At 44.4% G+C, this 15,880-nt stretch overlaps 1 protein-coding gene across 2 annotated transcripts in view; it reads left to right on the top strand.

The window, feature by feature from the left end:
* TIE1 (tyrosine kinase with immunoglobulin like and EGF like domains 1) overlaps positions 1–15,880 on the top strand; it is a 119,538-nt gene that overhangs the window by 13,912 nt on the left and 89,746 nt on the right. For both annotated transcript variants that reach the window (XM_030205294.1, XM_030205293.1), the window contains exons 3-4: positions 3,826–3,936; positions 13,217–13,372. In XM_030205294.1, the coding sequence (XP_030061154.1) occupies positions 3,826–3,936; positions 13,217–13,372 (267 nt within the window). The remainder of the gene's footprint in view (positions 1–3,825; positions 3,937–13,216; positions 13,373–15,880) is intronic.

Genomic DNA, 15,880 nt, shown 5'->3' with positions numbered 1-15,880 from the left:
AAATGTGTTTACAGAAATTAGGAAAGCTGGCAAATTGGGCAACAGTATAATAATGGATGATTTCAATTATCCTAATATTGACTGGATAAATATTACATCAGGGAGCACTAGGGAGGTAAAATTTCTACCTTTTCCTATACAAGCACGCAGCTCTGGAACGCGTTGCCACGTAACCTGAAAACGGTTTATGAACTGACCAATTTCCGAAAACTACTGAAGACCTATCTCTTCGACAAGATATATCACAAAGATCAACATGTGTAACTGTACAATCTTTAAAACTTCCAGAATTGTCTTATAATGTCTGCTGCTTTAACACTATCATGTATTTCACCACCATGTAACATATAACCCTCTGTAAACCAAATGTATACTCACTTCTACTTCCAGTATCCATGATGAATTGTAAGCCACATTGAGCCTGCATAGAGGTGGGATAATGTGGGATACAAATGCAATAAATAAATTTCTACATGTAATAAATAACTGCTTCTTGGAGCAACTGTTCCAGGAACCAACAAGGGAGAGCTATTCTGGACCTAATCCTTAGTGGAAAAGGATCTATGTGTTACTACTCAGTGTGTAGCAGTGGCTAAGAAAGCAAATAGAATGTTAGGTATTATTAGGAAAGGAATGGAATTCAAAAGTGAGGATGTTATAATGCCTTTGTATTGCTCCATGGTGCGACCACACCTCGAATATTGTGTTCAATTCTGGTCACCGTATCTCAAAAACATATAGTGGAATTAGAAAAGGTGCAGAGAAGGGTGACAAAAATGATAAAGGGGATGGGATGACTTCCCTATGAGGAAAGGCTAAAGCGGCTAGGGCTCTTCAGCTTGGAGAAAAGGCGGCTGAGGGGAGATATGATAGCGGTCTATAAAATAATGAGTGGAGTGGAATGGGTAAATGTGAATCTTTTGTTTACTCTTTCCAAGAATACTAGGACTAGGGGGCATGCGATGAAGCTACAAAGTAGCAATTGCACCATAAAACGTATTCTACTGTTTTCGGATCTTGCCAGATACTTGTGACCTGGGTTGACCACTGTTAGAAGCAGGATACTGGACTTGATGGACCTTTGATCTGTCCCAGTATGGCAAGCACCTTCTGTTCTTATGGAATGTGGGGCATAGTACGAGAGGTAATGGTGTTGGATCCACTGGGAAACAGTGATCATAACATTATCAAATTTGAGCTGATATCTGGAGTGAAGTCACTAAGGAAATCTATTGTAGCAGCTTTTCATTTTCGAAAGGGCGACTTTGACAAAATGAGGAAAATGGTTAAATAGAAGCTGAAAGGGTCAGCTGTAAAGGTTAGGACTGTAATGAGGTGTGGACATTGTTTAAAAATACCATCATGGAAGCTCAGACTAGATGTGGTGGCCGGAACGATGGACGGGCCGCCACCACGACACCGCAAGCGAGGAAGCTGGGACCAGGGCATATCCGTGAGACTGGTGGACGGCAACCCCGAGATGTTGCACTCTCCAGCCTCCCAGCCTTGAACTGCCCCACCTGAACGAGCATTGCGTCTCTCAACAGTACCACTGCCTCTTTCAGATAGCTACCTCCAACCATTGCTACAACACCCAGAATTATGGAGTCTCTGCACCCCAGGACAACACTCCTGAACATCTGACTGTGAGTAAACTATCCATACCCACTCACTAAAAGAAATCTCAGATAAGCAAGAGACTCAGATGCGTTCTGGTATGCCAATACCTCCTCCACTGATGCTGACTCTCCACAGAGGAAGCAACTAGCTGACAAGAATCATCTCAAATAACTATACCCCCCTCCCCACAGAACACGGGCTACTAACAGCCCAGACCAAACCAATACCAAAATGAATACAGTCAAACTACTCTTAGCAATATACTCCTTATCACTCATTCATCAAATACTATCCAACCCAATTTTCTGAAAACAATATCATACCCATCCTACAGAATCACGAAAGACGGATCAGACACTCCATGCCTCACCAAACGGGCAATAACCAAAATAAAGGAAGAATACCAACATGCGGACAACATCAACAAAACTGAAAGAAAGGTCACAACAAACACACACTAACTAAGTAAGTAACAACAACTAACAAAAATTCACACAACACCAAACATAGAAACCCCGTACCAAAAAATTCAAGTGGGTTACATTAACGCCAGATCCGTGGTAAACAAAACAACAACAGATTGGATCATGTCAGAAAACCTCGATCTAATTTTCATCAATGAAACCTGGATCCACGATCAAAAGGACCCCATAATCCTAGACCTATGCCCTCCAGGATACAAAATCACTCACTGGACCAGAAAGGATATGAGAGGTGGAGGTATAGCACTAATCTACCGCTCCAACTTCACAACCGAAACCATTGCCGAGTCCATTACAGCCCAACTCGAAATTGCCTCAAGGAAGTTACATGGAAATATTTTTAAAATAAAATATTCTTGCAGTCAACGAATAGTTAAACTCTGGAACTCTTTGCTAGAGCAGGTGGTAACAGCAGTTAGCCTATCTGGGTTTAAAAAAGGTTTGGACAAATTCCTGGAGGAAAAGTCCATAGTCTGCTATTGAGACAGACATGGGAAGCAACTGCTTTGCCCTGGGATTTGTAGTATGGAGTGTTGCCACAATTTGGGTTTCTGCCAGGTACTTGTGGCCTGGTTTGGCCACTGGTTTTGGAAAACAGGATACTGGACTAGATGGACCATTGGTCTGACCCAGTATGACTACTCCTCTAATGTTCTTAAGTTCCATGAGTGTCCTCTAGTCTTTGTATTTTTGGAATGAGTAAAATACATCGATTTACTTCTACAGCACTCAGGATTTTGTAGATCTCAGTCATAAGCCTTGACTACATCTGATGGTCCCAATAAAATATCAATTGAAACAGCATCTGTCAATTGCCAGCTCAGGCAGTCAAGTGATATCATTCTTAAAGAATCATAGATCAGCTGGATCACTATTTTACAGTTACAGTTACACACTTCTGGATCCAAGGAAAGGTCATTTAGATCTGATGACATTGAAGGATGGAACAGTGCCATGAACGCACTGCAAACACTGACAACAGATCAAGCTGTAGTCGAGGTGCAGCCAATTGACAAACTGCCAAAAACTTCCAGAAAGAGAAGAATTGGAGGCAGATTTGTTTTTTGGAGACTTATTCAAGAGCCAGGAAATCGTGTCAGTAACCAATGGAGTGGATACACAGATGTCAAGCAGAAGTCCCACGAGTGACCTAAACTGACATGTGTTGTCTGTTTTCTCTTGCCACCAGCACATCATCAGAACATTCTTCTTCAGCTGTAGGATGAACAATTGAGGAACGTAGAACGAAACTCAGCTCTGGCTCTGTAGTTTTATGTTAAATTTGAACACGTTATAGGACACATTTTATGTTTTGTCTGTATTTACAAGACCTGTTAAATGCGGGTTAGGGATGGGGATGGGAAACAAAACTGTAAGGATGGTGAGGGGAAGGGTACCAATATGATGGGGATGGAAAAGTATTGACTAGGGATGGGTGGGGATGGGGACTAGAATATATCCCCATGGACACCTCTGCTGCAGACTCAGTAAAATGCCTACACCCCACACCCTCACATCCTTCTAATCCATATCAGATCTGAGAGTCCCATTCATGCCTCAGAAGATAGAAGCAGGAGAGAAAAGGGCCTGTGGCACTGGAGATTTCAGCAATGTGCCTTTATAAAGCTCTATGACCTCAATTTCTATCCACAAACAGATGTAATGTTATAAGCATTTGACATGGATTTTGCATTTCAAACATCCTGCTGACTTGTCTTCACAGCATACCTGTTACCAGTGAAGATGACAGTCACCGTGAATGTGAATGACACAGCCTTCCTGTCTGCCTTCATTCGTCTCCCCAAGAATGTCGATGTCATGTGGAAATCTAACGGTAAGTGACTTGCTGACACAGAGGAGTGATGTTAAAGAACTAATTTTATAACTGGGTACCTACATTTCAGCGCCACTCATGTGTGTGAATACCTGCATCCTCAAGGGTATGAATACCTGCATGCTCACGATCATAAATATCTGGACACTCACAGGTGTATGAATACCTGCACCCTCATGGGCTTGAATACTTGCACCCACACAGACGTGAAAACCTACATGCACACAGGTGTGAATACCTGCACCCTTATGGGCTTAAATACCTGTACCCACACGGGCGTGAATACTTGCACCCTCATGGGCTTGAATACTTGCACCCACACAGACATGAAAACCTACATGCACACAGGTGTGAATACCTGTATGGGAAGGTATGGGAAGGGCTACCACATAGGTTTGCTACTTACAGACCCTTTCCACATTTAAGCACATGCAGATACACCAGTGGTGTGCCGCAAGATTCAGTTCTTGGAAGTGATGCTGCTGAAGAGGTGTCTGGTAAGATTTGCCTCTTTGTTGATGACACCAAAATCTGCAATAGGGTAGACACCCCTGATGGTGTGGATAACATGAGGAAGAACCTGGTGAAACTTTAGGATTGGTCTGGAATTTGGCAGCTTAGATTTAATGCATTTGGGCTGCAAAAGCCCAAGGGTATCAGTACAGTTTAGGGGTGAAGAAAGAAAAGCAGGACTTGGGTGTGGTCCTATGTGATGATGTTAAGCTGGGTAAACAGGTAGATAAGGTGACTGTGAAAGCTAGAAGGGTGCTTGGATGCACAGGTAGAGGAATGGCCAGTTGGAAAAAGGAGGTGATGATGCCCCTCGATAAGGCTCTGGTGAGACCTCATTTAGAATACGGTGTACAATCTGGAGCATAGGATCCAACTTTTCAAAATTATTGGGGATGCTAAGCCCAATGGAACTAACCCCTCCCTGTACAAATACAAGGAATTTTCTCAATATTGGGGGTGCTCAAGCACCCACAGCACCCACAGAGTCGGCTCCTATGATCTGGAGACCAAACCTTCAAAAGATATAAACAGGATGGAGTCAGTCCAGAGGGCGGCTAGTAAAATGGTCAGTGGTCTTCATCAAAATCATATCGGGACAGACTTAAAGGTCTCAATATGTAGACTTTGGAAGAACGGCAGGAGAGGGGAGATATGATAGAGACATTTAAATATATCAGTGTGATAAATGCACAGGAGGTGAGTCTCTTTCAATTAAAAGGAAGCTCTGGAATGAGGGGACATAGGATGAAGGTGAAAGGGGAGAGACTGAGAAGTAAGCTGAGGAAATACTTCTTCACAAAAATGGCGTTGAATTCTTGGAATGCCCTCCCAGTGGAGGTGCTAGAGATGAAAATTTTATCTAAATTCAAGAAAGCTTGGGACAAGTACATAGGATCTGTAAGAGAGAGGAATGGGCAGACTGGATAGGCCATATGCGCAGGGGTGTGCTGGTAAATTGTTAACAGGGGGCTCTCTCTCACCAGCAAAGTAAAAGAGAATTCAGGAGGGGCCCAAGCCCACATTTTGGGATCCATTTGTTAAAGTAGCCATGGAGAACCGGCTCCCAAAATTCTTAAAAACTTAACAAACGGCTCTCGAGAGCCTGTGAGAGCCTGCTCCAGCACACCACTGCCATATGGTCTTTATCTGCCTTCATTTTTTTCTGTTTCTAGATTTTGTATAAGTTAGCCAGGATATCACTTACTGTTACAGAGAGTGGAGAAGTGCTGAAACCTCTGTAGAGCTGATAACTTTACCTAAACTTGATTAACAGATGTTTTGTGGATGAGCACATCTTGGCCTGTTGATTTATTTATTTATTTAGATTTTTGCTCACACCTTTTTCAGTAGTAGCTGAAGGTGAGTTACATTCAGGTACTCTGGATATTTCTCTGTCCCAGGAGGGCTCACAATCTAAGTTTGTACCTGAGGCAATAGAGGGTTAAGTGATTTGCCCAAGATCACAAGGAGCAGCAGCGGGATTTGAACCTGGTGCTCTAACCGCTAGGCCACTCCTCCACTCTAATATAGATTGTCAAACTGTATTATGTGACAGGGTATCTATTCTGGTAAAAATCCAGTTTACAAGTTGTTCTGGATTCTGCTTTAACCTTAGACACCCTCACAGAGGTAGTTACTAGGACGCTTTTTAAAACTGAGAAAAAAAAGAATTTAAGACTATGATCCATGAGTCACATGTATTGTAATGTTCCTTTTAAAATATGTGAATAATTTTATCTAATCTGCCAATTTGTATTCTGCCAACACCCCTTTAGGTTCAAAGCGGATCACTGAGGTCAGGAATAACCAAAAAATAAAAATAAGTAAATCTAAAATTAACCAAAATATTTGTGGTATATGGTCTGTTAAAGATATATTTAATTGCGTTAAAAAAGACTTACTAAATTTTCATGATCTTCAATCACAAAAGCATTTGCCCTCTACTCAATACTTTCAATGGCTTCAATTAACACATTGTTTTAAAAAATCTGATGTTTTGAAAACTGTTACCTGTCATGAACCATCTATGTATCAATTGGTTACATCCCTGTTTAATAACGGCCATATGGCCTCAGCTATATACAAGAACGTTTTGCTATATCATTATAAACACAATATTACTCTCCAGTCTATTTGGGAAAAAGATTCGGATACTAAGGTTCCTGAATCTTTGCAACCCAAATTATTAGGCCTTTGTCTGCTGCAAATTTTAAGTAGTCCACGTACTTTTTACATCAAAGAGCTGTTCGGACTCCATGTAAATTGCACAATGCGATATTAGCCAGATCAAATTTATGTTGGCACTGCCAGGCACAGATTGCAACGTTACTACATATGATATTTGAACGTGCGAAGATCCAACCTTTCTGGCTTTCTATTTGGAAAGTTATATGTGGCATATTCAAAAGCGTTATGCCTTTATCCTTGTCATTAAGAGTCTTCAAGTCTTGCTCCTCTGATTTTCCTATTTCGGAACACCGGGAAGCTTTATTTGATATTTTAATTATCATTGCACAACAATTGATATTGGCAAATTGGAAAAATTTCTCTTTATTAAATGAACATTTCTGGTGGCAATCTGTATTACTATTCCATAAATATGAATTAGCTTCAGCACAGCTGACTGGTTCAACAAACAAAAGACTTTGATTTGGTCTCCACTCAATGATTATATACATTCATTCATGATCACAATAATATGCTAGATTTTACTCTGTATGTGAGATCTGTGATCCCATCTCCTATTCTTCTTTTTTTTGTATTATTTACTTTAGTTAATAATATAAAATTTTCATGTAATTTTTGAAAATAAAAATTTCTTGGAAAAAAAAAAGTTGAGCAAAGAAGTTGAGATTGAGTGCAGGATGGGATTGGCTGTTCTCCGCTTTTGCTGCTGGTTGAACTGGGTCTAAATTTGAAGCTTCTGTGATGGTTATTGAGGGTCTTCTATGGAATAGGCCCATGTATTTAAGGAAAAAACTTGAATGATATAAACTGCTTTGGCAGATCAGGTCTAGTCAAGCACGGAATTGTACAGTTCCTGCACAGAAGAATTTTAGCTTGGCTAAAACTAGCTCCAGTGTTTTCTTGGGGATAGTTCCAAGAGTGTGGAATGCCCGTCCCCTGGAATTAAAACTCATTCCAGATTTGCAATTTTGGCAGGCTTAGAAGACATAGTTTTTTTGAGAGCTGAGAGTGGAAAGGAGAACTGGGTGTCTGTGCTGTGAGGGGGCAAGGGGCATGAGAGCTGGGTGTTTGTGCTGTGAGGGGGCAAGGGAGCTGGGTGTCTGTGCTGTGAGGGGGCAAGGGGCATGAGAGCTGGATGTCTGTGCTGTGAGGGGGCAAGGGACATGAGAGCTGGATGTCTGTGCTGTGAGGGGGCAAGGGGCATGAGAGCTGGATGTCTGTGCTGTCAGGGGGCAAGGGACATGAGAGCTGGGTGTCTGTGCTGTGAGGGGGCAAGGCACTTGGGTGTCTGTGCTGTGAGGGGGCAAGGGACATGAGAGCTGGGTGTCTGTGCTGTGAGGGGGCAAGGGACATGAGAGCTGGGTGTCTGTGCTGTGAGGGGGCAAGGGGCATGAGAGCTGGGTGTCTGTGCTGTGAGGGGGCAAGGGACATGAGAGCTGGGTGTCTGTGCTGTGAGGGGGCAAGGGGCATGAGAGCTGGGTGTTTGTGCTGTTAGGTGGCAAGGGATCTGGGTGTCTGTGCTGTGAGGGGGCAAGGGACATGAGAGCTGGGTGTCTTTGCTGTGAGGGGGCATGACAGCTGGGTGTCTGTGCTGTGAGGGGGCAAGGGAGCTGGGTGTCTGTGCTGTGGGAGTGGAGGGGGGAGTGAGCTCTGTGTCTGTACTGCAAGGGTGGGGGAATGACGCAGAGAGCCAAGTGTTAGTGTGCTGGGTGCAGATGGAGGAGAGAGAAAGCTGGAGAGCAGCATTGAGGAATTCAGGGGTTTTTTGAGGGGGGAATCATTGGGAGATAGCTATGGTATTGGGGGTCAGTGTATGCCACAGGAGAGTATATGGAGTGATGGTTGACAGAGCTGTGTGTGTGTGTGTGTGTGTGTGTGTGTGCTGGGGGGAGGGGAGAGAGGGACATATTTGGGGGTATCCCACATGGAGCCATTTTAATTAGGAGGGTATTTGGATTGGAGAAACTGCAGACGCAACCCTCACTGAGGAGGAGATTCTCCAGCAGCTCAGTTGATACTGTCAATTAAATATATATTTTTAAAGAATCTGGTTCTTTTTTGGTGGAGGGGTGTAGAAAGAGGGATTGAGTAAGGTTACTGTTTGGGGAGGGGGACGAGAGATTCAGGGAGGCTACTGCTGGGGTCAGGTATGTGACTTAAGGCTGCTGGGGTGTCTGGGTAGGTGATGAAGAGTGACCTTAGGCTACGGATGCTGCAAGCAGGATGGATGCGCAGTAGGGTAGGGGGAGGTTAAAACTGCTGCCACTGGGGGGGGGGGGGGGGAGCAGGTGGGCAATCGAAAAAAGCTATGGTTGTAGCTTCTAGGGGTAGGCGGGTGGGTGGGCCACCTCGCCCTCCCTTAGGAGCTGTAGCTTTAACCTGCCTCCATTTCCATAAGTACATAAGTAATGCCACACTGGAAAAAGACCAAGGGTCCATCGAGCCCAACATCCTGTCCACGACAGCGGCCAATCCAGGCCAAGGGCACCTGGCAAGCTTCCCAAACGTACAAACATTCTATACATGTTATTCCCGGAATTGTGGATTTTTCCCAAGTCCATTTAGTAGCGGTTTATGGACTTGTCCTTTAGGAAACCGTCTAACCCCCTTTTAAATTCTGCCAAGCTAACCGCCTTCACCACGTTCTCCGGCAACGAATTCCAGAGTTTAATTACGCTTTGGGTGAAGAAAAACTTTCTCCGATTTGTTTTAAATTTACTACACTGTAGTTTCATCGCATGCCCCCTAGTCATAGTATTTTTGGAAAGCGTGAACAGACGCTTCACATCCACCTGTTCCACTCCACTCATTATTTTATATACCTCTATCATGTCTCCCCTCAGCCGTCTCTTCTCCAAGCTGTATAGCCCTAGCCTCCTTAATCTTTCTTCATAGGGAAGTCGTCCCATCCCTGCTATCATTTTAGTCGCCCTTCGCTGCACCGTTTCCAATTCCACTATCCTGCTTATAATCGAACGAGAAAAACGCCCATGTTCCGACCTAAATCGGGAGATGGACTTTTATCTCACAAAAACGAATAACACAGTATAATCGAAAGTCGAACTTGGACGTTTTCAACTGCACTCCATCGTGGAAGCGTACAAAGTTGACGGGGGTGTGTCGTAGGTGTGGTGAAGGCGGGACTGGGGCATGGTTATCACCTGAACAGAGATGGGCGCCTTTCGCCGATAATGGAAAAAAAGTATGCGTTTGTAGCTAGAATTTAGGGCACTTTTCCTGCACCCTGTTTTTTCACGAATAAGACCCCAAAAAGTGCCCTAAATGACCAGATTACCACCAGAGGGAATTGGGGATGACCTCCCGTGACTCCCCCAGTGGTCACTAACCCCCTCCCACCACAAAAAAAAATGATGTTTCACAACTTTTTATTTTCACCATCAAATGTCATACCCACCTCCCTGGCAGCAGGTCCCTGGAGCAGTTGTTAGGGGGTGCAGTGGACTTCAGGCAGGTGGACCCAGGCCCATCCCCCCCTACCTGTTACAATTGTGCTGCTTAATGCTTAGTCGTCCAACCCCCCCAAACCCACTGTACCCACATGTAGGTGGCCCCCTTCACCCCTTAGGGCTATAGTAATGGTGTAGACTTGTGGGCAGTGGGTTTTGAGGGGGATTTGGGGGGCTCAACACACAAGGGAAGGGTGCTATGCACCTGGGAGCTCTTTTACCTTTTTTTTTGTTTTTGTAAAAGTGCCCCCTAGGGTGCCCGGTTGGTGTCCTGGCATGTGAGGGGGACCAGTGCACTACGAATCCTGGCCCCTCCCACGAACAAATGCCTTGGATTTATTCGTTTTTTAGCTGGGCACTTTCATTTTCCATTATCGCTGAAAAGCAAAAACGCCCAGTTCACAAATTGTCGAATAAAACATGGACGTTCATCTTTTTCAAAAATACAGTTCGGTCCGCCCCTTCACGGACCCGTTCTCGGAGATAAACGCCCATGGAGATAGACGTTTTCGTTCAATTATGCCCCTCCACATCTTTCTTGAGATGCGGCGACCAGAATTGAACACAATACTCAAGGTGCGGTCGCACAATGGAGCGATACAACGGCATTATAACATCCTCACACCTGTTTTCCATACCTTTCCTGATAATACCCAACATTCTATTCGCTTTCTTAGCCACAGCAGCACACTGAGCAGAAGGTTTCAGTGTGTTATCGACGACGACACCCAGATCCCTTTCTTGGTCTGTAACTCCTAACGTGGAACCTTGCATGACGTAGCTATAATTCGGGTTCTTTTTTCCCACATGCATCACCTTGCACTTGTTCACATTAAACGTCATCTGCCATTTAGCCGCCCAGTCTCCCAGTCTCGTAAGGTCCTCTTGTAATTTTTCACAATCCTGTCGCGAGTTAATGACTTTGAATAACTTTGTGACATCAGCAAATTTAATTACCTCGCTAGTTACTCCCATCTCTAAATCATTTATAAATATATTAAAAAGCAGCGGTCCTAGCACAGACCCCTGAGGAACCCCACTAACTACCCTTCTCCATTGTGAATACTGCCCATTTAACCCCACTCTCTGTTTCCTATCCTTCAACCAGTTTTTAATCCACAATAGGACATTGTGCCAGAGATGCTGGAAGTGGATGGTCGAGGGGGGAGCAGTAAGTAGCCCTCTTCTCCACTCTCTTCCTACCACTTGAATAAATAACTTGCTTGAACACATTACGAATATGCGATTTACAAATGTGCTTAAATAAAAACTTCAGTCATTCCAAGTCTGGCTCCGAGACCCTAAGAAACTTAGTTGAACCCTGGTTTCTATGTATTTATTATTACTGTAAGCCACCTTGTTCATTTCATTGAATTGAAAAATCAGAATAAATGTTTTTAATGAAATGAAATTTCTAGCAAGATGTCCATGGGAAATCCTGCTCCCACATGGCCTCAATTTCTTTAGAAAGTACTTTTGAAATTTTCAGCCCAATGTTCAGCCATGGTGGTCAGTGTTTTTATTAAACACCAGGTTGCCACAGTCAGTTCAGCACCAGTATCTGGCTAATGGATTGCACAGTGGCAGCAGTGGGATTTACCCAGATCCTGGCCGTTCCCATATGGGAAATGGGAAAGGGAAATGGGAGTTATATACCACCTTTCTGAGGTTTTTGCAACTACATTCAAAGCAGTTTACATATATTCAGGTACTTATTTTGTACCAGGGGCAATGGAGGGTTAAGTGACTTACCCAGAGTCACAAGGAGCTGCAGTGGGAATTGAACTCAGTTCCCCAGGATCAAAGTCCACTGCACTAACCACTAGGCTACTCCTCCACTCATTCCACCAATAAGAGCCAACCTCATCAGTGATGTCACAATGGCTTGACTGCCCAATACAGTTCCCCAGGATCAAAGTCCACTGCACTAATCACTAGGCTACTCCTCCACTCATTCCACCAATAAGAGCCAACCTCATCAGTGATGTCACAATGGCTTGACTGCCCAATACAGTTCCCCAGGATCAAAGTCCACTGCACTAATCACTAGGCTACTCCTCCACTCATTCCACCAATAAGAGCCAACCTCATCAGTGATGTCACAATGGCTTGACTGCCCAATACAGTTCCCCAGGATCAAAGTCCACTGCACTAATCACTAGGCTACTCCTCCACTCATTCCACCAATAAGAGCCAACCTCATCAGTGATGTCACAATGGCTTCATTGCCCAATACAGTTCCCCAGGATCAAAGTCCACTGCACTAACCACTAGGCTACTCCTCCACTCATTCCACCAATAAGAGCCAACCTCATCAGTGATGTCACAATGGCTTGACTGCCCAATACAGTTCCCCAGGATCAAAGTCCACTGCACTAACCACTAGGCTACTCCTCCACTCATTCCACCAATAAGAGCCAACCTCATCAGTGATGTCACAATGGCTTGATTGCCCGATACAGTTCCCCAGGATCAAAGTCCACTGCACTAACCACTAGGCTACTCCTCCACTCATTCCACCAATAAGAGCCAACCTCATCAGTGATGTCACAATGGCTTCATTGCCCAATACAGTTCCCCAGGATCAAAGTCCACTGCACTAACCACTAGGCTACTCCTCCACTCATTCCACCAATAAGAGCCAACCTCATCAGTGATGTCACAATGGCTTGACTGCCCAATACAGTTCCCCAGGATCAAAGTCCACTGCACTAACCACTAGGCTACTCCTCCACTCCACTCCACTAATATGGATTAGTTAGGCCAGTTTCTTTCTGGACAGCACAGTCTCTGGGTATCTCCTGGTTCTGTCAGGACAGAGCCGGGGTGGATTTTCACTGGCATTAGCTGCAAAGTTGGCTGTGGCCCTGGTCGAGGCTTTTTGATTGTTTGTACACCAGTTAGTTTCCAGTATTGGATTTATTTGTGGTATATCAAATGCTTGAATAAATAAATATTGAACTGGGCAGACCTGCAATCCAGGTAAGAAACGCTGAATAGAAAAGAAAACATGTTTCCACAGCAGTTCCCTCCCCAAAAACTGTTTTTCACTCTTCATACTGTTTCCATTACAACTATTTTGGATGAATTGAGCTGCTGTCTCTTCTGTGCAGGAAGTTTCTACCAGATCACGTACAAGGAAGACATCGTGGACAGAGAGGTCAAACTGGTGATACCGACTGTCAGCATGAGTCAGACGGGGGTTTACAGTGCTGGCTTCATGGGCCACAGTCCGCTGGTCAGCGCATTCTTCAGGCTGATTGTAAGAGGTAAGTTCCTCTCGGACCACCTCATCGATGTCGAGTTAACGATCTCAACGTACAGCAAGACCAGGAATGACAGATTCACCTGATGGGATATGAAGACAGAAAAGGGTGCCCCATGACTCCTGGGAGGGGCACAGTAACGCCAGAGGATACCCTGGAATTCGTAGGAGAAGCAGGTGCTATGTGCTTCATGGGAGGGGGTACATGATGCCAGAGGGTGACAGCAGAAGATGCACTGTGATTCTTTGGAGGGTTATGTGAGGCCAGAGGGTGCAGTGTAATTTCAGAGAAGGGGGATAACAGATGCCAGAGGGTCGGTGCCAGGACTGACTAGAATAAATATTAAGAATAACGTACACCCTCCCACCTTGACTTAGCAGCAGCAGCTCCAGCACAGCTCTCTCTGGCAGAGGAGGCATGACAATCTCTTCATAGCGTAACCTGGGTCTCACCCATGCCCTAGATCCGATCCCAGGCCACAATGCAGATCACTGACATTCAGGGCCACTCCCCCCCCCCCCCTCCCGCTCCCCCACACTCATCAGTTTCAGCACACATGCAGTTGGTCTGCAGTCTAAAATAGAATTCCGGGGGTTTGGGAGACATTCACGTTCTCAGGGACCACTTCACTCTCGCATCTCGGTCCCCAAAGACACACTGTAATCCAGTGTCTATTCAAGAACTCAAACTTTTATTTCCAACTTTGCAACATCAAACAGTCTTTTGTGATCCAGCTCCAGGTAAACATAAGCTCTGTTCCAATTCTCCTGTTGTTCCTCAGGGGAACTCCTTTACCACTTCTCTCCTCAGGTTTATTTACAAGGGCAAGTTCCCAATATATAGTTCTCCCTTGGGCAGTGTTCTTCCTCCTGGCTGCTTTTCCTCCTTTTCTGTATAGACTCAAAACTCTGCTGGTTCAGGCTCTCCTCCACTCTGACCCTATGCTAGTGGTGAACCCCCTCTGCATCCACCCTGGTCTGGGGACCGAGCACTCCCTGGCTCCAACCCCCTGCTCCCGGGCAGGGTCTCTCCTCTGCCCACCTGTAGCACACACACAATCTCCCGGTTGCCACTTTCAGGAGCCACAACCCTCCTTTACAGCCATTGATCACACTCCTCACTTAGGATTCCCCTTTCCTCCTCCTTGTCTCTGAGCAGGGTACTATCAGGCAACCAAAGATGACCCCCTCTTGGGCATAACTCCAACCTTTATTCCTTTTGTCACTCCTTCCCCCTTATCATTCTCTACAAGGGCAACTCTTTTCTCCTGCATTCTGCTTGAAAATCACTCCACATGAGCTGGGCTTCCTCCCACCCAGGGACATCCTACCACTCCAGCCCTCTGACAGGGACCTCCTTCCCCCTAGGCTTCTGGAAAAATCTATCACTTTACTAATACCCATTCCCATGGAACAGACCAAAGATCCATCAAGCCCAATATCCTGTTTGCAAGAGTGAACAATCCAGGTCACAAGTACCTGGCAAGATCCCAGAACAATAAAACAGATTTTTTTTGTTGGCTTTTCCTAGAAATAAGCAGTGGATATTCCCAAGTCCATCTTAATAATGACTTTTGGGCATTTCTTTGAGGAAATTATGCTAACCTTTTTTAAACCCTGCTAAGCTAATTGCTTTTATCATATTCTCTGGCAACAAATTCAAGAGTTTAATTACACATTGAGTGAAGAAATAGTTTCATCAATTTGTTTTTACCTTCTTAGTAGCTTCATTGCATGTCCCCTAGGCCTAGTATTTTTGGAAAGCACAAACAGACGCGTCACATCTACCCATTCAACTCCACTCATTACATTGAAATTAGCAGTACTTTAATATCAGACGGTGTGAGCAATTTTCAGCTATTCTTTCATTACATAATAGCACTGAGGTTAAAGTATTTTAATATCAATCCGTGTTTCATTAGATAATATCAATCTCTGTGATCTGTTTTGAGCTATTATTTCATTAGATAATAACACTGAAATTAGCAGTAGTTTAATATCAATCTGTGTGAGTAAGTTTCAGCTATTATTTCATTAGGTTATAACACTGAGATTATTGATACTTGTCCTCCTCTCTCCTTTCCCTCTGTACCTCTCTGAACTATGTCTTTCTTTTGTCCTGTATGATAGTTGCTTTTTTTTTTTTTACATTTTAATCTGGTTTTCTCTGTAAAGCACTTTGCTTTTTTGGAAAGAAAGGCAGTATAATGCCTAATAAACCATAACCACTGAGGCGGGCAAGCGGTGGGGTGAGGATGGAACGTCACCTTCGCCAGTTAGCAGCTGTGTAACGGCATAAAAGTAGGACAGCAAAAGAGCAGTGGTAACTTTATATGGCAATTTGGCCAGGAACTGGTCTGAATATTGGCTGGAGCCTGGTTAACATACCCAGATAGTTAAAGCCAGGGCTTTTTTTGAGGGGGTACTGAGTACTGGCACCTTTTCCAATTGTTTGCTAAAATTGACCCATGGACCCCAAGTTTTAATGAAAGCTCAGGCTCTACACACCGAT

Source organism: Microcaecilia unicolor, chromosome 6, assembly GCF_901765095.1.
Source record: "Microcaecilia unicolor chromosome 6, aMicUni1.1, whole genome shotgun sequence".
NCBI classification, from domain to species: domain Eukaryota; kingdom Metazoa; phylum Chordata; class Amphibia; order Gymnophiona; family Siphonopidae; genus Microcaecilia; species Microcaecilia unicolor.
Note: the sequence above shows the minus strand (reverse complement) of the source record. Positions and strands in the feature narration are given on the sequence as shown.